This window comes from Cherax quadricarinatus, chromosome 43, assembly GCF_038502225.1.
Source record: "Cherax quadricarinatus isolate ZL_2023a chromosome 43, ASM3850222v1, whole genome shotgun sequence".
Taxonomy (NCBI): Eukaryota; Metazoa; Arthropoda; class Malacostraca; order Decapoda; family Parastacidae; genus Cherax; species Cherax quadricarinatus.
The window spans coordinates 32500805-32525717 of record NC_091334.1 but is presented as its reverse complement, the minus strand read 5'-3'; the positions used below and the strand labels follow the sequence as shown (position 1 = coordinate 32525717).

Here is a 24913-nt window from a genome sequence, read left to right as displayed (position 1 = left end):
TGCAGGTGTATGGTGTAGGAGGTAGGTTACTGAAAGCAGTGAAGAGTTTTTACGAGGATAGTGAGGCTCAAGTTAGAGTATGTAGGAAAGAGGGAAATTATTTCCCAGTAAAAGTAGGCCTTAGACAAGGATGTGTGATGTCACCGTGGTTGTTTAATATATTTATAGATGGGGTTGTAAGAGAAGCAAATGCGAGGGTCTTGGCAAGAGGCGTGGAGTTGAAAGATAAAGAATCACACATAAAGTGGGAGTTGTCACAGTTGCTCTTTGCTGATGACACTGTGCTCTTGGGAGATTCTGAAGAGAAGTTGCAGAGATTGGTGGATGAATTTGGTAGGGTGTGCAAAAGAAGAAAATTAAAAGTGAATACAGGAAAGAGTAAGGTTATGAGGATAACAAAAAGATTAGGTGATGAAAGATTGGATATCAGATTGGAGGGAGAGAGTATGGAAGAGGTGAATGTAATCAGATATTTGGGAGTGGACGTGTCAGCGGATGGGTCTATGAAAGATGAGGTGAATCATAGAATTGATGAGGGGAAAAGGGTGAGTGGTGCACTTAGGAGTCTGTGGAGACAAAGAACTTTGTCCTTGGAGGCAAAGAGGGGAATGTATGAGAGTATAGTTTTACCAACGCTCTTATATGGGTGTGAAGCATGGGTGATGAATGTTGCAGCGAGGAGAAGGCTGGAGGCAGTGGAGATGTCATGTCTGAGAGCAATGTGTGGTGTGAATATAATGCAGAGAATTCGTAGTTTGGAAGTTAGGAGGAGGTGCGGGATTACCAAAACTGTTGTCCAGAGGGCTGAGGAAGGGTTGTTGAGGTGGTTCGGACATGTAGAGAGAATGGAGCGAAACAGAATGACTTCAAGAGTGTATCAGTCTGTAGTGGAAGGAAGGCGAGGTAGGGGTCGGCCTAGGAAAGGTTGGAGGGAGGGGGTAAAGGAGGTTTTGTGTGCAAGGGGCTTGGACTTTCAGCAGGCATGCGTGAGCGTGTTTGATAGGAGTGAATGGAGACAAATGGTTTTTAATACTTGACGTGCTGTTGGAGTGTGAGCAAAGTAACATTTATGAAGGGGTTCAGGGAAACCGGCAGGCCGGACTTGAGTCCTGGAGATGGGAAGTACAGTGCCTGCACTCTGAAGGAGGGGTGTTAATGTTGCAGTTTAAAAACTGTAGTGTAAAGCACCCTTCTGGCAAGACAGTGATGGAGTGAATGATGGTGAAAGTTTTTCTTTTTCGGGCCACCCTGCCTTGGTGGGAATCGGCCAGTGTGATAATAATAATAAAAAATAATAATACCCACAAGTTGATGAATAAGACAAAATTCCATCAGTTACGTAACTGGTAGGTTAATGTCTAGGATAGCCAAACCTTCATATAATGGACCATTCCCCCAATGAAAAGCAGGGGCGCCACGAGCACACTGAGAGACAACACAATAAGTGTCAGGGACCCAAGACTATTCAACTGCCTCCCAGCATACATGAGGGGGATTACCAATAGACCCCTGACTGTCTTCAAGAAGGCACTGGATAGGCAACTAAAGCCAGTACCTGACCAACCGGGCTGTGGTTCGTACGTCAGTTTGCATGCAGTAACAGCCTGGTTGATCAGACTCTGATCCACCACAACACCTGGTCTCAGACCAAGCTAAGAGGGCACTGACCCTTGAAGCCCTCTCCAGGTATACTCCAGGTATATAGTAATGGATTTTGGGTATATAGCAACAAACAAAATATTTGACATTTCTTATTTTTGATACAATGAGCTAAATTCACTGTATCACGATTTTGCCTATCAATAGTAGTGTGTCTGTGTCTGGTAGTAGTGTGTCTGGTAGTAGTGTACATGTATCTGGTAGGCTCCCCATACAATGGACCAATTCTGCAGCCTCAGGATTTTGTTCACTAACAGTGGTATGCTTGTCTGATGGACCCTCCGTACAAAGGGCCATGTTCGGTGCATCGACCATTTCCATATACTATGTAACAAATTTTATTATTAAGCAGACTCCCTCTTTTCCACTGTTAGTCTGTTATACTGAGATTTTGCTGTAATGCCATGTACTTGCAAGTTCATTATCAACAAAGATGTAATTTAGGGTTCAAAATAATATTTGTACATTTTTTCATGTACAGTGGACCCCCGCATACCGTTGGCCTTACATAACATTAAATCCGCATACCGATACATTTTATCGCTAAGATTTTGCCTCGCATACCGCTAAAAAACCCGCTCAACGCTGTTCGTCCGAGACGCGTCTAATGTGCGGCCTGAGCCAGCCTCACATGTTCCGCCGGTGGCATTGTTTACAAGCCAGCCTCCGCAGTAACATCCAAGCATACAATCGTAACATTTCGTATTATTACAGTGTTTTTGGTGATTTTATCTGCAAAATAAGTGACCATGGGCCCCAAGAAAGCTTCTAGTGCCAACCCTGTGGTAAAAAGGGTGAGAAATATTATCGAAATACTATGGTACCATGGTCAACTGCTGATGCTGCTGCTGCTGTAGCACTGTCAGCTGCTGCTGCTGCTGTAGCACCGTCAGCTGCTGCTGCTGCTGTACTACCGTCAGCTGCTGCTGCTGCTGTAGTACCGTCTGCTGCTGCTGTAGTACCGTCTGCTGCTGCTGTAGCATCGTCTGCTGCTGCTGTAGCATCGTCTGCTGCTGCTGTAGCATCGTCTGCTGCTGCTGTAGCACTGTCAGCTGCTGCTGCTGCTGCACTGTCAGCTGCTGCTGCTGCTGCTGTAGCACTGTCAGCTGCTGCTGCTGCTGTAGCACCGTCAGCTGCTGCTGTACCACCATCAGCTGCTGCTGCTGCTGCTGTTGTAGTACCATCTGCTGCTGCTGTAGCATTGTCTGCTGCTGCTGTAGCACTGTCAGCTGCTGCTGCTGCTGTAGCACTGTCAGCTGCTGGTGCTACTGTAGCACTGTCAGCTGCTGCTGCTGCTGTAATACCGTCTGCTGCTGCTGCTGCTGTAGTACCGTCTGCTGCTGCTGTAGTACCGTCTGCTGCTGCTGCTGCTGTAGCACTGTCAGCTGCTGCTGCTGTAGCACTGTCAGCTGCTGCTGCTGCTGCTGCTGCTGTAGCACTGTCAGCTGCTGCTGCTGCTGCTGCTGCTGTAGCACTGTCAGCTGCTGCTGCTGCTGCTGTAGCACCGTTATTGGCGTGGCTTATTGAGAATACCAAGAAACAATTAACCCCAGAGGGTTAGCCACCCAGGATAACCCAAAAAAATCAGTGTCATCGAAGACTGTAACTTATTTCCATTGGGGTCCTTAATCTTGTCTCCCAGGATGCAACCCACACCAGTCGACTAACACCCAGGTGAACAGGGAAAAACGCCTGGAACTAGTGCTCATATTGGTGAATTTAAAGCCAGCAAAGGTTGGTTTGAGAGATTTAAGAATCGTAGTGGCATACACAGTGTGACAAGGCCTGTTTATTTATTTATTTATTTTATTTATTTAGTAATTTTAGCATACATACAGAGGTACAAAAAAATACAGGTAAGAGCAGCATGCCAAAGCCACTTATATGCATAGCATTACGGGCTGGCTTAAAATTTAACTTAAGATTAACTAAGCAATGATGAAATCAGTGATAAAACATTATTGGAAGAAAATGCCAAACAGTACCTACAGTACTCAGGAGGATAAGGTACTCCCAGGACACAGTGTCTCATCAGTCATTGCTGCATCTTCAATAAAGGTAAGTGTCATTTATTCTTCATTTAGTAGACTAGTACATGCACAATATATACTGTGCATGTACTACTCTACTATTGTGCATGTATCCTTCTTTTTGTGTGTAGGAAAATGTATATTTCCTGTGGTAAAATTTTTTTTTTCATACTTTTGGGTGTCTTGCACGGATTAATTTGATTTCCATTATTTCTTATGGGGAAAATTCATTCGCATAACGATAATTTCGCATAACAATGAGCTCTCATGAACGGATTAATATCGTTATGCGGGGGTCCACTGTATTGGTGTGGGGTTCATTATGGGAGTAACAGTTCCAATCACAAATCTGAAATAAAACAAGTGTCAATTTTAATAACAGCATCAGATGTCTGATGGCAGAAGTTACTAATGTTATGATGCCAGGTCTTGATGAGTCAAAGTTTGAATATTTTCTTGGTTTATTAACCCTTTCAGGGTTTTCGACGTACTAGTACAGCTTACGCACCAGGGTTGTTGACGTACTAGTATGCATAAATTCGAGCGTCTTCAAATCTAGCGAGAGAAAGCTGGTAGGCCTACATATGAAAGAATGGGTCTATGTGGTCAATGTGCGCAGTATAAAAAAAAATTCTGCAGCACACACTGCGTAATGAGAAAAAAAAAACTTTGATCCTGTTTTTGGATTAAAACAGCGACTTTGCACTGTATTTTCATATGGTATTTATGGTTGTATTCTAGTTTTCCTGGTCTCGTTTTATAGAATGGAAGACATATTACAAAAATTGGGATGATTTTGATTGGTTTCACAATAAAAAAGTACCTTGAAATTGAGCTCATAGTAGCAGAAATGTTTGATTTTTACCAAAGTTCAAAAGTAAACAGATCATGCCATGCATCCAATACACATCAACTGGTGAGTCTAATATTCTTTCACATGTGTGCTGATATTATTTATACCATTTCTACACTAATGCAGTAGTCTGCCTAACAGTAAATCTTCTATTTTTTGTAAGAATAAAAATTCAAAGTGGAAATCAAAAGAAATATAAGAAGGGCGTGGGGACGTGACTAATGAACAGAGAATGTGTTATTTTTAGTGCCAGGAATGTCTTTCTTGTTTATTCTTGACCCTATTTGGAAATTGGCATCTTCTGAAATTTGTGTGAAATTGGCAAAATTGCCAATTTCTAACCGCTTTATTGGGTAGTTGAAATTGGTAAATGGGTGGTTTCTTGTACTCATTCAATAGAAAAAATGGAGTTCTAGCAAAATAAATATGATTTTTGTCGACTAGTACACAGGAATTGGCCAAAAACGGCTCAAAGTGGGCGGAATCGCCAATGTGTAAACATTGTCGAGGCTGCTAACTTTGCGAGAGCATAATTCCGTAAGTTTTCCATCAAATTTCATACTTTTGGTGTCATTATGATTGGGAAAAGATTCTCTATCATTTCATAAGAAAAAATTATTTTTTTTTCCCGAAAAATTTTCGACCCTGAGAATAAGTTTAGGAGAGGCCCCCTCTACCCTGGAGTTTACCTGGAGAGAGTTCCAGGGGTCAACATCCCCGTGGCCTGGTCTGTGACCAGGCGGCCTGGTGGATCAGAGCCTGATCAACCAGGCTGTTACTGCTGGCTGCACGCAAACCAACGTATGTACAAGCCACAGCCCGGCTGGTCAGGTACCAACTTTAGGTGCTTGTCCAGTGCCAGCTTGAAGACTGCCAGGGGTCTATGAAAGGGTTAAATGATCTTATTACTAAATAAATTATCAATTATATTACAGCCTCTCCTCACTTAATGATGGAGCTCCGTTCTTGAAACCACATCAGTAAACGAATTCGTTGTTAAGTGAAGAACATATAATGGTAGTAGATTTGTGTCAACCATCTTTGATATTGTTTTAATGTCACCTTTGCACCATTTATAATATTTCTGGTATATTTTTAAAATGTTTATACAGTAGTGTATTGTACATTGTAATTAACAGAATAGAGGAAATCAGCTCTAATATACGACATTATTTAAATATGCATACTGGTCAGAAAGCCAGTCGTAAGTCTGAGGCGTCAGTAAACGAGTATGTCGCTAAGTGAGGAGTGGCTGTATAACCTGCTGGTAGCAAGTTAAAGCTATTTATTATAAATTAATAAGGACATTTATTATAAATTAATAAGGACATTTATTATAAGTTAATAAGGACATTTATTATAAATTAATAAGGACATTATTATAAGTAAATACTATATACAAAAGTAAGACAGTTTTGCATCCTGTAAGTGTTTGGGAGGCAGAAAGACTTACTGCTCAAGAGAGGGGATGTCTCACTGACCTTGTTACATCAAGTCACTTTTGTCTAGGTATAGAAGTATCTTTATGGTTTATTAAACACACCTGAGCATGGCCGAGACTGTGTTCACACATTCATTTACTTAACAAATACAACAGTTGATGAAGATAAGGAAGCTGTGATTGCATGTATATGGCAAGGAAGAATAGCATCTTGTAGGAGTGAGGAGGAGCCAGTTGTGAGTGTGGGGGAAGTTTGTGAGACAATGGGTAGAATTTAAGGGGGTAAAGCAGCTGGAATTGATGGGATAAAGACAGAAATGTTAAAAGCAGGTGGGGATATAGTTTTTAGGAAAGGTAGGGGTGTGTAGACAAAGTGTTTACAGTGAAACAGTGAATAGTATTAGATATGGGTAAAGAGGTTTATGTGGCATTTATGGATTTGGAAAAGGTGTATGACAGGGTGGATAGGGGGGCAATGTTGTAAATGTATGGAATAGGAGGTAGATTACTGAAAGCAGTGGAGAGTTTTTACAAGGATAGTGAGGCTCAGGTTAGAGTATGTAGGAGAGTGGGAGATTAATTCCCAGTAAAAGTAGACCTTAGACAAGGATGTGTAATGTCACTGTGGTTGTTCAATATATTTATAGATGGGGTTGTAAGAGAAGTGAATGCTTGGGTGTTGGCAAGAGGTGCGGGGTTAAAAGATAGAGAACCTAACACAAAGTGGGAGTTGTCACAGTTGCTCTTTGCTGAAGACATGAATGATTGGATATCAGATTGGATGAGAAGAGTATGGAGGAGGTGAATGTACTCAGATATTTAGGAGTGGACATGTCAGCAGATGGGTTTATGAAAGATGAGGCAAATCATAGAACTGATGAGGGGAAAATGGTGAGTGGTGCACTGAGGAGTCTGTGGAGTCAAAGAACTTTGTTCATGGAAGCAAGGAGGTGGAATATATGAGAGTATAGTTATACCAATGCCCTTATATGAGTGTGAAATGGGTTTTGAATGTTCCAACAAGGAGAAGGCTGAAGGCAATGGAGATGTCATGTCTGAGAGCAACATGTGGTGTGAATATAATGCAGAGAATTCGTTGTTTGGAAATTAGGAGGAGGGGCGGGATTACCAAAACTATTATCCAGAGGGCTGAGGAAGGGTTGCTGAGGTGGTTTGGACATGTATAGAGGATGGAACAAAATAGAATGACTTCGAGAGTGCATAAATCTGTAGTGGAGGGAAGGCAGGGTAGGGGTCGGCCTAGGAAAGGTTGGAGGGAGGGGGTAAAGGAGGTTTTGTGTGCGAGGGGCTTGGACTTCCAGCAAGTATGCGTGAGCATGTTAGGTAGGAGTGAATGAAGACAAATGGTTTTTAGGACTTGATGTGCTGTTGGAGTGTGAGCAAGGTAACATTTATGAAGGGATTCAGGGAAACCAGGAGGTCGGGCTTGAGTCCTGGAAATGGGAAGTACAGTGTCTGCACTTTGAAGGAGGGGTGTTAATGTTGCAGTTTTATAACTGTAGTGTAAGCACGCCTCTGACAAGAAAGTGATGGAGTGAATGATGGTGAAAGTTTTTCGGGCCACCATACCTTGGTGGGAAACGGCCGATGTGTTAATAAAAAAAAAAATACAACAGTACACCTACCATCCAACTTACAACCTGCTCAACGTACCACCACTCATACTAATGACCATACTGTTTACGGGTTAGCTAAACTTATTTTGTACTTTTCTGCTCATGCTTCCGAATGTTTTCATATGTTTTCATGCATACAAATGTTATTTATTTTTTATTATCACACCGGCCGATTCCCACCAAGGCAGGGTGGCCCGAAAAAGAAAAACTTTCACCATCATTCACTCCATCACTGTCTTGCCAGAAGGGTGCTTTACACTACAGTTTTTAAACTGCAACATTAACACCCCTCCTTCAGAGTGCAGGCACTGTACTTCCCATCTCCAGGACTCAAGTCCGGCCTGCCGGTTTCCCTGAATCCCTTCATAAATGTTACTTTGCTCACACTCCAACAGCACGTCAAGTATTAAAAACCATTTGTCTCCATTCACTCCTATCAAACACGCTCAAGCATGCCTGCTGGAAGTCCAAGCCCCTCGCACACAAAACCTCCTTTACCCCCTCCCTCCAACCCTTCCTAGGCCGACCCCTACCCCGCCTTCCTTCCACTACAGACTGATACACTCTTGAAGTCATTCTGTTTCGCTCCATTCTCTCTACATGTCCGAACCACCTCAACAACCCTTCCTCAGCCCTCTGGACAACAGTTTTGGTAATCCCGCACCTCCTCCTAACTTCCAAACTACGAATTCTCTGCATTATATTCACACCACACATTGCCCTCAGACATGACATCTCCACTGCCTCCAGCCTTCTCCTCGCTGCAACATTCATCACCCACGCTTCACACCCATATAAGAGCGTTGGTAAAACTATACTCTCATACATTCCCCTCTTTGCCTCCAAGGACAAAGTTCTTTGTCTCCACAGACTCCTAAGTGCACCACTCACTCTTTTTCCCTCATCAATTCTATGATTCACCTCATCTTTCATAGACCCATCCGCTGACACGTCCACTCCCAAATATCTGAATACGTTCACCTCCTCCATACTCTCTCCCTCCAATCTGATATTCAATCTTTCATCACCTAATCTTTTTGTTATCCTCATAACCTTACTCTTTCCTGTATTCACCTTTAATTTTCTTCTTTTGCACACCCTACCAAATTCATCCACCAATCTCTGCAACTTCTCTTCAGAATCTCCCAAGAGCACAGTGTCATCAGCAAAGAGCAGCTGTGACAACTCCCACTTTGTGTGTGATTCTTTATCTTTTAACTCCACGCCTCTTGCCAAGACCCTCGCATTTACTTCTCTTACAACCCCATCTATAAATATATTAAACAACCACGGTGACATCACACATCCTTGTCTAAGGCCTACTTTTACTGGGAAAAAATTTCCCTCTTTCCTACATACTCTAACTTGAGCCTCACTATCCTCGTAAAAACTCTTCACTGCTTTCAGTAACCTACCTCCTACACCATACACTTGCAACATCTGCCACATTGCCCCCCTATCCACCCTGTCATACGCCTTTTCCAAATCCATAAATGCCACAAAGACCTCTTTAGCCTTATCTAAATACTGTTCACTTATATGTTTCACTGTAAACACCTGGTCCACACACCCCCTACCTTTCCTAAAGCCTCCTTGTTCATCTGCTATCCTATTCTCCGTCTTACTCTTAATTCTTTCAATTATAACTCTACCATACACTTTACCAGGTACACTCAACAGACTTATCCCCCTATAATTTTTGCACTCTCTTTTATCCCCTTTGCCTTTATACAAAGGAACTATGCATGCTCTCTGCCAATCCCTAGGTACCTTACCCTCTTCCATACATTTATTAAACAATTGCACCAACCACTCCAAAACTATATCCCCACCTGCTTTTAACATTTCTATCTTTATCCCATCAATCCCGGCTGCTTTACCCCCTTTCATTTTACCTACTGCCTCACGAACTTCCCCCACACTCACAACTGGCTCTTCCTCACTCCTACAAGATGTTATTCCTCCTTGCCCTATACACGAAATCACAGCTTCCCTATCTTCATCAACATTTAACAATTCCTCAAAATATTCCTTCCATCTTCCCAATACCTCTAACTCTCCATTTAATAACTCTCCTCTCCTATTTTTAACTGACAAATCCATTTGTTCTCTAGGCTTTCTTAACTTGTTAATCTCACTCCAAAACTTTTTCTTATTTTATACAAATGTTTTGTATGTAAATAAACAACTGTTTTTGTTGTCAGACTTGCATCCATTTTGATTTACGACCGGTTGGTCAGAACCAAGCTCGGTCATAAGTCAGATGGTAGGTGTACTTGACTTACTAAGTAACATACATTGATCATCAGTGACAGTCTTGGTTATACTTTTTTATTTCACTTGGATTTATCAATTTTCACATTTGCTAGTGTGTTAGTATGAACAGAATGAAAAAGTGATCTGAGATACTATATTAGTTTTGTGAGTAATGTAATTAAATTTTATACAACAGAAAATTTGAATGACTTTGCAGCCAAAGTTTAACGAAAGCTCAAATATGTTTTAGATTATTGTAGTCTAAATAAAGTCCTAATAATCTCTCTCTATTTTGCAGGTCATCTTGACTAGGAACGTGCAGCTGCAGTACCAAAAAGATCATGTGTAGGCCAATAGTAGAGCATGTATATGATAGCACCACTCTCACAGAGCTCACCCTAGTACTAGCAGTGTTATCTGCACGTAACCGTCATATGTTGTCATAAAGCTCATGAAAGTAGTAGAAATGCAAAAAAATACAGTGCCAACACTGTCTTAAAGTACAAACATTGTCAAATACGTGTATTATACAGTGTCAATACTTGTGATCTTAGAGGTCATCACAACATCCAGAATACCATATAGACTTCCTCAGTCTGTGTATATCTGTTTACCTGATATATGTTCATTCCTCTAATTCATACTGCTGTACAGTACATACTTTCTGTCATCGCAGCAAAAGCTAAACTTGTGTATGAGAAGTAGTTCACTATAAGTGTCAACATAAGTTTGCTACAACAGATGACCAACACCCAAGCACCTACTTCCTGCTAGTAAACAGAGGACCAGATATGAGGAGATTTGATCATATGTTCACTAGTGCAAAAATGAACTCAGATCCTAAGGGAGTGAGCTGAATGAGCATTCAGTGAGCAGCGAGCCTATGTGCTATAGCAGGTAAACAGCCTCCTAAATTTAATACAATAATTTAAGTAATTTTACATTTCAGTGATTGCAGTGAGTATTAGTTTGTTTCTCCACAAATAAGATGCACGTCTGTCTCGCTCTCAGCAGACAGAGGATCAAGCCTCTGCCACATCCTGTGCTGAATGACCCACATGGGTTTGGTGCTTAGTATGAATTAACATTCCATTTTCCATTATCATATCTTCACTCTCTTCCTGTTATCATGTCTTCACACTCTCCTTCCATCTCACTGTTAATCACATTCCAACACCTGCTTACTCAACTCCAGTATATTTATTTAAATTAATCATATCTTTTCAAAGGTATTTTAGCCTCTTCCAGTGTTTATTCTGCAGTGTGTCACTTTATAAGACATGAATAATACAATCATATAATTTACCAAGCTGTTTACCCTATCATTGCTATAAAAATGTGAATATTTGAGATGTGATTTCCTTTATACCGACTTTATTATTTACATCACATCTCATTTTTAAACATAACTAAATTTGGTTTACCTTCGTAAATATTTGATGCACAAATTATTTTTATACTTGAAAGCGTGTGCCAAACCCACATGGGTTGTAATATCATTACCCGATGTAAAAGGTAAGAGCAATCTTTGCAGTTAAGTATAATGAGAGTTTCCACCATTAAGAAATTATGTCAAATGTCGTCTAGTAATAGTTAGGAAAGAATATTATAGAATATTACCGAGGAGAAACCATGAGAAGGTTTCATGGTCTTCAAATGTATTTATTTTTAATTTAGTAGTATATAGTGGGCATGTACAAGAGAAAATAAATACAATATTAGTGTTCAGTGAGTCCCCCCAAAAATTGAAAAAATTCTCCTTGTTTAATAGAAGTTTGTTTTAACATGATATATTGTTTATATAGAAATGTGTGACACACATCGCACAAAAATCGTAAAATTTTAGAGAGAATGCAACTTTTCACATTAAACCAAATTATCAGTTCTTCCAAGAGCACTTCTTTTGAATTTATTTATAAGACAAAACTGTATTGGGGTTCAGAGTTGATAAATTATTAAGAAAAAATCTAGTTATGGAAAAAATTTAAGGATATATATGGAAAAAGAACATTGTCAGTGTTCAGTATGTTCAATAAAGTTAAAAAAGATTCTGCTCCAAAAACAGAAATGGGAACTCATAGAAAACAAAAACCATATCAGTGTTCAATGTGTTTAAGAGATTTTAAACTAAAATGTAATTTAGTAACACATATGAGAGTTCACACAGGAGAAAAACCATATCAGTGTTCAGAATGTTTAAAAGACTTTTCACATAAATCAACTTTAGTTACACACATGAGAATGCACACAGGAGAGAAACCTTACCAGTGTTGTGTGTGTCTAAAAGCCTTTACAACAAAATCTCATTTAATAAAACACAAAAGAACTCACACTGGAGAGAAACCATACAAGTGCACTAAGTGCCTAAAAGCTTTTTCACGGAAACCATCTTTAACAGAGCACATGGGCATTCATAGTGAAAGAACATTTCAGTGCTTAGAGTGCCCAGAAAACTTTGTACGAAAATCTAACCTAATAACACACATGAGAATTCACACAGGAGAGAAACCTTACCAGTGTCCTGTGTGTCTGAAGAACTTTTCCCATAAATCTAGTTTAGTAACACATTTGCGACTTCATAGAAGAGAAAAACCTTACCGGTGTTCAGTGTGTTTAAAAGACTTCATCCGCAAATCTAATTTACTCACACATATGAGAATTCACACTGGAGAAAAACCATATCGTTGTCCAGAATGTTCAAAAGGGTTTTCACTAAAAGCTACTTTAGTAAGACACCAAGAAATTCACAGTGATAAAAGATCACATCGGTGCAGAGAATGTCTAAAATACTTCCTGCGAAAATCTCACTTAGACAGACACATGGTCATTCATACAGGAGAGAGAGAATTTCAGTGTTCTATATGCTTAAAATGCTTCTCTCTTAAATATCATTTAGTGATACACATGAGGATTCACACAGGAGAGAAAACCTTCCGGTGCTCAGAGTGCCAAAAAGACTTTTCAGATAAATCTAATTTAATCAAGCATATTAGAACACACACAGGAGAAAAGCCGTATCCTTGCTCGGTGTGCCTTAAAAAATTCTCGTTAAAATCGACTCTAGTAACGCACATGAGCATTCACTCAGGAGAGAAACCGCACCATTGTCCACAGTGTCAGAGGAACTTCACGCGAAAATCTTATTTAGTAAAACATTTGAGAATTCACACAAAAGAGAAACAACAGGATGTCTAACAGTTAATTTGGATGCAACAGATCTGTTAATGCAGGTGAAAACTCATAGAAGAAATGAATGTTTAGTTTGTTCACCATCTAAAGAAGTCTCATTAAAACATATTCTGGTAAAAAGTAGGGAGATAAACCTATCATGATCTGGCATTATAACTTATTGATAAACCTATCATGATCCGGTGATATAACTAATTGATAAACCTATCATGATCTGGTGTTATAACTTATTGATAAACCTATCATGATCTGGTGATATAACTAATTGATAAACCTATCATGATCTGGTGTTATAACTTATTGATAAACCTATCATGATCTGGTGTTATAACTTATTGATAAACCTATCATGATCTGGCATTATAACTTATTGATAAATCTATCATGATCTGGCATTATAACTTATTGATAAACCTATCATGATCTGGTGTTATAACTTATTGATAAACCTATCATGATCTGGCATTATAACTTATTGATAAACCTATCATGATCTGGTGTTATAACTTATTGATAAACCTATCATGATCTGGCATTATAACTTATTGATAAATCTATCATGATCTGGTGTTATAACTTATTGATAAACCTATCATGATCTGGCATTATAACTTATTGATAAACCTATCATGATCTGGCATTATAACTTATTGATAAACCTATCATGATCTGGTGTTATAACTTATTGATAAACCTATCATGATCTGGTGTTATAACTTATTGATAAACCTATCATGATCTGGTGTTATAACTTATTGATAAACCTATCATGATCTGGTGTTATAACTTATTGATAAACCTATCATGATCTGGTGTTATAACTTATTGATAAACCTATCATGATCTGGTGATATAACTAATTGATAAACCTATCATGATCTGGTGTTATAACTTATTGATAAACCTATCATGATCTGGTGATATAACTAATTGATAAACCTATCATGATCTGGTGTTATAACTTATTGATAAACCTATCATGATCTGGCATTATAACTTATTGATAAACCTATCATGATCTGGTGATATAACTAATTGATAAACCTATCATGATCTGGTGTTATAACTTATTGATAAACCTATCATGATCTGGCATTATAACTTATTGATAAACCTATCATGATCTGGCATTATAACTTATTGGTAAACCTATCATGATCTGGTGTTATAACTTATTGATAAACCTATCATGATCTGGTGATATAACTAATTGATAAACCTATCATGATCTGGTGTTATATTTTTTTTTATTATTATCACACTGGCCGATTCCCACCAAGGCAGGGTGGCCCGAAAAAGAAAAACTTTCACCATCATTCACTCCATCACTGTCTTGCCAGAAGGGTGCTTTACACTACAGTTTTTAAACTGCAACATTAACACCCCTCCTTCGGAGTGCAGGCACTGTACTTCCCATCTCCAGGACTCAAGTCCGGCCTGCCGGTTTCCCTGAATCCCTTCATAAATGTTACTTTGCTCACACTCCAACAGCACGTCAAGTATTAAAAACCATTTGTCTCCATTCACTCCTATCAAACACGCTCACGCATGCCTGCTGGAAGTCCAAGCCCCTCGCACACAAAACCTCCTTTACCCCCTCCCTCCAACCCTTCCTAGGCCGACCCCTACCCCGCCTTCCTTCCACTACAGACTGATACACTCTTGAAGTCATTCTGTTTCGCTCCATTCTCTCTACATGTCCGAACCACCTCAACAACCCTTCCTCAGCCCTCTGGACAACAGTTTTGGTATAACAGTTTGGTTATAACTTATTGATAAACCTATCATGATCTGGTGTTATAACTTATTGATAAACCTATGATGCTCTGGTGTTATAACTTATTGATAAACCTGTCATGATCTGGTGTTATAACTTATTGATGTAACTATCACATTCTGGTATTACAAAAACTTACTAAGTTCTCTTTCAAAAGTTACATCAGTAGGTATGGGCTGGACGCTAATTCATATAAAAAAATAACTTCACGAGAGTTTTGAAACCACTTTTTTCCAGCAAAATTTGACCCTTATTAGTTTAGTGCTTGATTATGATTATAATAATAATAATAATTCAGCAAGATTTTATCAACAAAAATGATGAGTATTCAGTACATAGCTAACTAAAAAAAAATAATAATATGTTTGCACTGAAAGTGAAACTTGTAATAATGAATTTGTTGATAATGTATATACATTCTTAAGATAAATAATTTATTGCAAAGGTTATAATTGTAATAAATTGGGAAGCTAATGTTAATAATTTGTAGTAATGTAGTACAGTGGACCCCCACTTAACGATCACCTCCAAATGCGACCAATTATGTAAGTGTGTATTTATGTAAGTGCGTTTGTACGTGTATGTTTGGGGGTCTGAAATGGACTAATCTACTTCACAATATTCCTTATGGGAACAAATTCGGTCAGTACTGGCACCTGAACATACTTCTGGAATGAAAAAAGATCGTTAATCGGGGGTCCACTGTATTTGGATACTCTAATATATATATTTACTCTTATAGACTTGATTGGCACTTGACAGTATTCTGTAGGATAAGTTTGCATAGTTAATGAGCTATGATTATGTAAGACACTATAGTATAGAGTACTATTAAACTGTTTAATAATTAAAATTGAGAGAATATACAGTACAATTGGTTCTCTACTTATGACCACAATGGGAACTGGGAACTTATGTTCCCACATACATCCATGTTTTAATTTGAGATGCATTCCTGAGTCATAATGTTCAGTATCTAATTTCATTTACATGATTTTATTTAATAAATTAAACATAATGTATAGTACTGAGATGACTCTTGCTCTTCCCTTCCTCTTTCTTTCCCTCTCTTCTAGTCAGAATGGGAGAGTTGGAAGAAATGAATGTAAGAGAGGAAGGAAGGTAAGAAAATAAACTATTCCTTACTTTCCATTCTCACATTCTCTACCCCTCACTTTTCTATTCACTCCCACTTTTTCTTTCCTATTGTATCTGACACAACACACACTACATATTGTCTCCACCTTGACTCACGAAATCGTAATGACACGATTGCAAACAAACCATACCACGGGCGGGATTGAACCCACGGTCAGAGTTTCTCAAAACTCCAGACTGTCACGTTAGCCACCACCTTGTTATGGTGGTGGTTGAAGGAGTGGTAATGATAATTGTGTGGGAAGTAATGTAAACTGTGCTAGGGTAGGGAGAGGAAGCGTGGGTCACCTGTCCATTTCCCCTCCTCCCACCTGTGGTCACCAACCCTGGACCTTGGTCACTGACCTGGGACTGGGGTCACCTCCTCAACTTTCCAGCAACTCACCTGAAACCCAAACATCCTATAACCTTCCCTAGGTTCTTTCCCTCAGGGTATCCAGCCCAGGGCTAGGTCCTCCTCACGCTGTGGCAACCTACCTGAGCCACCAGATGTTCCACCCATTCCACTGTCCTCACCCACCCATCACAACCTGCTAATAAATAAAATTATGAAATCAATGGCCTTTTACAGATCTTTACCAAACAAAGATGAACTCATCACACACACACAATAGGGAATCGATGTTTTTTTACAAATCTTTACCAAGCAGAGATGAACTCGACACACACACAAGCGTCATGAGCATATGCACATTATCAGTGCTTTTCATAAGAAACTAACAGTTCAACACATATTTACAATTCAGCCTGACAAAGTCAAAATGACATAGTGTACAATTCTTTATCCAACAAACATAACTCTTCAGACGTGCATAAATATATATAAATAAACACAAATAATTTATAAATGCATTTGGTAAAGCGTAGCTAATTAAAAAATTTTTTTTTTTTTTAAATTTGCAATGATTGTATCTGGAGATTAGTGATTGTAAGTCTATCAGTTGATTCCAAGGTGTCATGATTATAGGTGTGGATAGTTGTAACTTAGTTGATTGTCACTTAGATGATCATAACTCAGATTATTGCCACTCAGATGATCATAACTCAGATTATTGTCACTCAGATGATCATAACTCAGATTATTGCCACTCAGATGATCATAACTCAGATTATTGTCACTCAGATGATCATAATTCAGATTATTGTCACTCAGATGATCATAATTCAGATTATTGTCACTCAGATGATCATAATTCAGATTATTGTCACTCAGATGATCATAATTCAGATTATTGTCACTCAGATGATCATAATTCAGATTATTGCCACTTAGATGATCATAACTCAGATTATTGCCACTTAGATGATCATAATTCAGATTATTGCCACTCAGATGATCATAACTCAGATTATTGCCACTTAGATGATCATAATTCAGATTATTGCCACTCAGATGATCATAATTCAGATTATTGCCACTCAGATGATCATAACTCAGATTATTGCCACTCAGATGATCATAACTCAGATTATTGTCACTTAGATGATCATAACTCAGATTATTGCCACTCAGATGATCATAACTCAGATTATTGCCACTTAGATGATCATAACTCAGATTATTGCCACTCAGATGATCATAACTCAGATTATTGCCACTCAGATGATCATAACTCAGATTATTGCCACTTAGATGATCATAACTCAGATTATTGCCACTTAGATGATCATAACTCAGATTATTGCCACTTAGATGATCATAACTCAGATTATTGCCACTTAGATGATCATAACTCAGATTATTGCCACTTAGATGATCATAACTCAGATTATTGTCACTCAGATGATCATAATTCAGATTATTGCCACTTAGATGATCATAACTCAGATTATTGCCACTCAGATGATCATAACTCAGATTATTGCCACTTAGATGATCATAACTCAGATTATTGCCACTTAGATGATCATAATTCAGATTATTGTCACTCGGATGATCATAATTCAGATTATTGCCACTTAGATGATCATAACTCAGATTATTGCCACTCAGATGATCATAACTCAGATTATTGCCACTTAGATGATCATAACTCAGATTATTGCCACTTAGATGATCATAACTCAGATTATTGCCACTCAGATGATCATAACTTGCAGGGAAGACAGTGATCAATGTTAATACTGAGGGAAGCTTAGAATGAATAGATGGAAACTAAACAACCTTTAAAAAGTAATAGTTGTTGAGCTCTCTGACTACTACTGGTAAGCTTTGACTGCTGCTACTGGTAAGCTTTGACTGCTACTACTGGTAAGCTTTGACTGCTACTACTGGTAAGCTTTGACTGCTGCTACTGGTAAACTTTGACTGCTACTACTGGTAAGCTTTGACTGCTACTACTGGTAAGCTTTGACTGCTGCTACTGGTAAGCTTTGACTGCTACTACTGGTAAGCTTTGACTGCTACTACTGGTAAGCTTTGACTGCTACTACTGGTAAGCTTTGACTGCTACTACTGGTAAACTTTGACTGCTACTACTGGTAAGCTTTGACTGCTACTACTGGTAAGCTTTGACTGCTACTGCTGGTAAGCTTTGACTGCTACTACTGGTAAGCTTTGACTACTGCTACTACTGGTAAGCTTTGACTGCTACTACTGGTAAGCTTTGACTGCTATGACTGGTAAGCTTTAACTGTTACTACAGGTAAGCTTTGACTGCTACTACTGGTAAGCTTTAACTGCTACTACTGGTAAGCTTTGACTGCTGCTACTGGTAAGCTTTAACTGCTACTACTGGTAAGCTTTGACTACTACTACTAGTAAGCCTTTACTAGTAAGCTTTGACTACTACTAGTAAGCTTTGAATACTACTACTAGTAATCTTTGACTACTTCTACTAGTAAGCTTTGACTACTACTAGTAAGCTTTGACCTCTACTAGTAAGCCTTGACTACTACTACTAGTAAGCTTTGTAATACTCACTTGTGCTTTATAGTAATCTGTTTACATTAAAGTTTTATCACTGATGTCATCATTGCTTAGTTCATCTTAAGTTAATTTTAAGCCAGCCCGTAATGCTATGCATAGTATAAGTGGCTTTGGCATGCTGCTCTTATCTGTATTTTTTGTACCTCTGTATGTGTGCTCAAATTTTTAAATAAATAAAAAAAAAAAAAAAAAAAAAGCTTTGACTATCACTACTGCTAGTAAGCTTTGACTATACTACTAAGCTTTGACTACTAGTAAACTTTGACTATCACTATTGCTAGTAAGTTTTGACTATACTACTAGTAAGTAAGTAAGTAAGTTTATTCAGGTATACACAAATACAGTTACTTAGATTATCATACATAGCAGCATATGTGTAGAGAACCTGGGATAACCCAAAAAAGTCAGACAGAGTGACTTATTTCCATTGGGGTCCTTTTACCTTATTATTATAATATAAAGGTTATAATATTTTCTTATTATTCTACAATGAAGATAACATCTTATTATCATACTAAAAAGACTATCTACTACACCAAGGTCATTAAGACTATCTACAATACGAGGGTCATTACTAGGAATAAGGTAAAATTACACGTGTGTTAGCTAAAAAATAGAAAATCATTCCCCTCCCTTTCTGTAGATACATTCATCATACACCTTTTGGCACTCTTCTTGAACTAGTTCATGCTATGACTGGCTTTGACATGTGCGGGCAGTCTGTTCCATTCCTTTATTGCTGTACAATAAAAGGTGTTTGAAGCCTGGCCACTGACTGTGGGTACTACAAAGTTGTGCTCTCTCCCCCTAGTATTATGACTGCTTTGGTTCCCAACCTTGACAAAATTGACAGCAAGATATTCTGGACACTTTGTGAGCAATTTTATAAACATGATTTAGCTTCAGTTGTTTTACTCTGACTTCAACATTCAGCATATCCAGCTGCTATAATTCATTCTGGCCTACATGCTCTCTTGGTCCCAGCCCCAGGATGAATCTTACAATTTTGTTCTGGGTGATTTGCAGTCTAACTTTCAGTTTTTTTGTCAAGGCAGAGTACCATGAAGAGCAAGCGTAATCCATATGACACTGTATAAGGGCTAGACATAGGGTCCTGCGAGCCTCAGTAGGTAGACAATGCTTGTCTATAGAGGAACTTCAGTCTGGCATTCGCTTTCTTTACTACATTGTTCCCTATCAATTCTCCTGACATACTAGTAAGCTTTGACTGCCATTACTACTAGTAAGCTTTGACTATCAGTACTACTAGTAAGCTTTGACTATCACTACTACTAGTATACTTTGACTGTCACTACTACTAGTAAGCTTTGACTATCAGTACTACTAGTAAGCTTTGACTGTCACTACTACTAGTAAGCTTTGACTGTCACTACTAGTAAGCTTTGACTGTCACTACTACTAGTAAGCTTTGACTATCACTACTACTAGTAAGCTTTGTCACTACTACTAGTAATCTTTGATACATTTATGAGTTTTTATTGGATTGTATTAAATTCATAAATCTCCCTGATGGCATATCAAATATATACATGCAGTACAGTATATATACATGCAGTGCAGAATATATACATACAGTACAGTATATATACATACAGTACAGTATATATACATACAGTAGAGTATATATACATACAGTATAGATACAGTACAGTGTATATATACATACAGTATAGATACATACAGTACAGTATATATACATACAGTATAGATACAGTACAGTGTATATATACATACAGTACAGTATATATACATACAGTACAGTATATTTCGTGTATCATGTTCGTGTGACCTGTTATAGCTTCGGTATATTCGTAGTGAGGATCACAGCTTCAACCTCTGACAACATAGAATGCACAAAACTGTGTAAAATAAGTATGTTATATATATTACTAGTTTTGGTTGTTATAATTGAGTTGAGATGGTAGGTCGTTAGTGTTTGCAGGTGTATATATCATGTGTATACACAGTTAGAGAGAGTCAGAGGTTTAGTTGCAGATGTAGGAAGTGCTTACACTTGTACATATTTTCGTAGATGTGGGTTATGGGTGGTAAATTTCATCTTCTCTCTGGTATTTTGAAGTTAAGTTTTGTCTCTGGTGTGGATTATACCTGGAGGTTATTCCGGGGATCAACGCCCCTGCGGCCCAGTCCATGACCAGGCCTCCTGATGGATCAGGACCTGATCAACTAGACTGTTACTGCTGGCTGCAAGCAGTCCAATGTATGAGCCACAGCCCGGCTGATCCGGCACTGACTTTAGGTATCTGTCCAGCTCTCTCTTGAAGGCAGCCAGGGGTTTATTGGCAATTCCCCTAATGCTTGATGGGAGGCTGTTGAACAGTCTTGGGCCCCGGACATTTATGGTGTTTTCTCTTAGTGTACCAATGGTGCCCCTACTTTTAATTGGGGGCATTTTGCATCGCCTGCTCAGTCTTTTACTTTTGTAGGGAGTGATTTCTGTGTGCAGATTTTGGACCATTCCTTCCAGGATTTTCCAAGTGTAGATTATGATATATCTCTCCCTCCTGCGTTCCAACGAGTACAAGTCAAGTGCTTCCAAGCGTTCCCAGTAGTTAAGGTGCTTGACAGAACTTATACGTGCAGTAAAGGATCTCTGTACACTCTCTAGATCTGCGATTTCACCTGCTTTGAATGGAGATGTTAATGTACAGCAGTATTCCAGCCTAGAGAGAACAAGTGATTTGAAAAGGATCATCATGGGCTTGGCATCTCTCATTTTGAGCGTTCTCATTATCCACCCTATCATTTTCTTTGCACGTGTGATCGTGGCACTGTTGTGATCCTTGAAAGTGAGATCCTCAGACATTACTACTCCCAGGTTCCTTACATTATTTTTCTGCTCTATTGTATGGCCAGAGTCTGTAGTATACTCTGTTCTAGTTATTATCTCCTCCAGTTTTCCTTAACAGAGTAGTTGGAATTTGTCCTCATTGAACATCATATTGTTTACCGTTGCCCACTGGAAAACTTTGTTTATGTCTTCTTGGAGGTTAACCACGTCCTCAGCATATGACAGCCTCATGCAGATCCTAGTATCATCCGCAAAGGATGATACGGTGCTGTGATGTATAACTCTGTCTATGTCTGATAAGAGGATGAGGAATAAGATGGGGGCAAGTACTGTGCCTTATGGAACAGAGCTCTTCACTATGGCAGCGTCCGATTTAACTCTGTTGACCACTACTCTTTGTGTTCAATTTATTAGGAAGTTGAAGATCCATCTCCCCACTTTCCCAGTTACTCTTTTAGCATGTATTTTATGGGCTATTACGCCATGATCGCATTTGTCAAATGCTTTTGCAAAGTCTGTGTATATTACATCTGCATTCTGATTTTCTTCCAGTGCATCCAAGGCCATATCATAGTGATCCAGTAGTTGTGAGAGGCAGGAGCGACCTGCCCTGAACCCATGTTGCCCTGGATTGTCCAGATTTTGGGAATCCAGGAGATTTGCAATCCTGCTTCTTAGGACTCTTTCAAAGATTTTTATGATGTGGGACGTCAGAGCTATTGGTCTATAGTTCTTAGCTAATGCTTTGCTGCCACCTTTATGGAGTGGGGCTATATCCGTTGTTTTAAGTGACTGTGGAATTTCACCCATGTCCAAGCTCCTCCTCCAGTGTACTTAGGGCACGCAAGAGGGGTTTCTTGCAGTTCTTAATGAAAACAGAGTTCCACGAGTCTGGGCCCGGGGCTGAGTGCATGGGCATGTTGTCAATGGCTTTTTCGAAATCTATCGGAGCTAGGGTAATGTCGGAAATCTGGCATACATTTATGGAGTTTTGAGGCTCATTCATGAAGAAATCATTTGGGTCGTCGATCCTCAGACCGATTAGTGGTTCACTAAACACAGAGTCGTACTGGGATTTCAATATTTCACTCATTTCCTTGTTGTCATCTGTGTAAGTCCCATCCTGTCTGAGTAAGTGCCCGATACTAGATGTGGTATTTGCCTTGTTTTTGGCATATGAAAAGAAATATTTTGAATTTCTTTCAATTTCACTAATAGCTTTAAGCTCCTTCTGTCTCTCGTGGTTCCTGTAAGAGTCATTTAACTTAAGTTTGATAGTTTCCACTTCCCTGGTCAGCGCCTCCTTTCGTGTATCAGATATTCTAGCACTCCTGAGGAGCTCAGTGACTCTTCGTCGTCTTCTGTAGAGGGAGCGTCTTTCTCTCTCCAGTTTACTCCTGCTCTTCTTCTTTCTTAGGGGAATATGCCTAGAACATGCTTCGGCTACCAGGAAGTTGATCCTTTCAAGGCACTGGTTTGGATCCATGTAAAGTTCAACTTTTGTATCTGGTGTGGGTTATGGGTGGTAAAGTTCAATTTTGTCTCTGGTGTGGGTTATGGGTATTAACCCCTTGACTATCGCAACCCCAAATCCTGCGGTGTCTCCTGGTGTCACAAAATTTAAAAAAAAAAAAAAAAAAAATTATGAAATGATAATCTTTTCTCCGATTGTAATGACACCAAAAGAATGAAATTTGATGGAAAACTGACGGAATTACGCTCTCGCGAAGTTAGCAACCTCGGCAATATTTATGAATCGGTGATTTTGCCCACTTTGAGCCCTATTTTCGGCCAATTTCATTGTTCCAGTCGGCAAAACTCATAGCTATTTCTTTAGAATTCCACTTTTTCTATCAATTGAGTACAAGAAACTGCCCATTTACTGATTTTAATTACCCAGAAATTTGCGATTTGGCCAATTTCACGAAAATTAAAAAATATGACAGTTTCAAAATAGGGCCCAAAATGAGCAATGCAGACATTTCTGGCTCTAAAATAACATTTTCTTTGTTCATCAGTCATGTCTCCAGGCCCCTCTGATATTACTCTTGCTTTCTATTTTGAATTTTTATTCAAACAAAAAAATAGAAGATTTACTGTCGTGCAGACTACTGCAATATTGTAATAATTGTACAAAAAATGTCAACCCATTTATGACTGCATATTAGAATGGCTACTTGGACATTTATTGGAAAATGACATCATTTGTTTACTTTTGAACATTGGCAAAAATCAAACATTTCCCCTACTTTGAGCTCCATTTCAAGGTTCCTTTACTTATTTATTTATTTATTTTATTTATTAACAATTTGAGCATACATACAGAGGTACAAAAAAATACAGATAAGAGCAGCATGCCAAAGCCACTTATACTATGCATAGCATTACGGGCTGGCTTAAAATTAACTAAGCAATGATGAAATCAGTGATAATACATTATTGTAAACAGATAACTATAAAGCACAAATGAGTATTACAAAGACAGGTCATATGGTTGCATGCATTGTTGTACATTCAGTCGTATGGAGTATTCTGTTAGGTAGTGTATTTAAAAAATAATAAAGTTAGATTGGGTTTTAGGTTTAACATTTATATGATATAATTGTGAGAAACATTTAAGATATACAATTTATAAGGTTCAGTTATTCAGTATTTATTTGGTTTTGGGTGAGTAAGTGATCTTTGAGAAGAGACTTGAATTTATAAACAGGTAGTGTTTCTTTTATATTTACAGGTAATGAATTCCAGATTTTAGGGCCTTTTATGTGCATTGAGTTTTTGCATAGTGTGAGATGGACACGAGGAACATCAAAGAGTGATCTGTGCCTTGTGTTATGGTCATGTGTTCTGTTGAGGTTGGCAAGGAGATGTTTGAGGGGAGGGTTAATATCAGAGTTAAGTGTTCTATGTATGTAATAGGTGCAGTAATAAGTATGGATGTTTTGTATGGTGAGTAGGTTTAGTGTATTGAATATTGGTGGAGTGTGCTGCCTGTAGTGAGAATTTGTTATCATTCTAACTGCAGCCTTTTGTTGGGTAATTAGTGGTCTGAGATGGTTAATTGTTGTTGAGCCCCATGCACAAATTCCATAGGTGAGATAGGGGTAAATAAGAGAGTGATATAGGGCCAGGAGGGCTGACTGTGGAACAT

At 38.7% G+C, this 24913-nt stretch overlaps 1 protein-coding gene across 8 annotated transcripts in view; it reads left to right on the top strand.

The window, feature by feature from the left end:
• Nucleotides 1-19113, top strand: part of LOC128694162 (zinc finger protein 271-like) — a 35440-nt gene extending 16327 nt beyond the window's left edge. For 6 of the 8 annotated variants that reach the window (XM_070093838.1, XM_070093841.1, XM_070093839.1 and 3 more), the window contains one exon: nt 10175-14601. In XM_070093838.1, the coding sequence (XP_069949939.1) occupies nt 11902-13071 (1170 nt within the window). In that variant the 5' untranslated portion in view covers nt 10175-11901 and the 3' untranslated portion in view covers nt 13072-14601. Of the gene's footprint in view, nt 1-10174; nt 14602-16417 lie in introns of those variants that run through there. The other 2 variants (XM_070093844.1, XM_070093843.1) reach the window with 2 other exon arrangements.
• Nucleotides 19114-24913: the final 5800 nt, after the last annotated feature.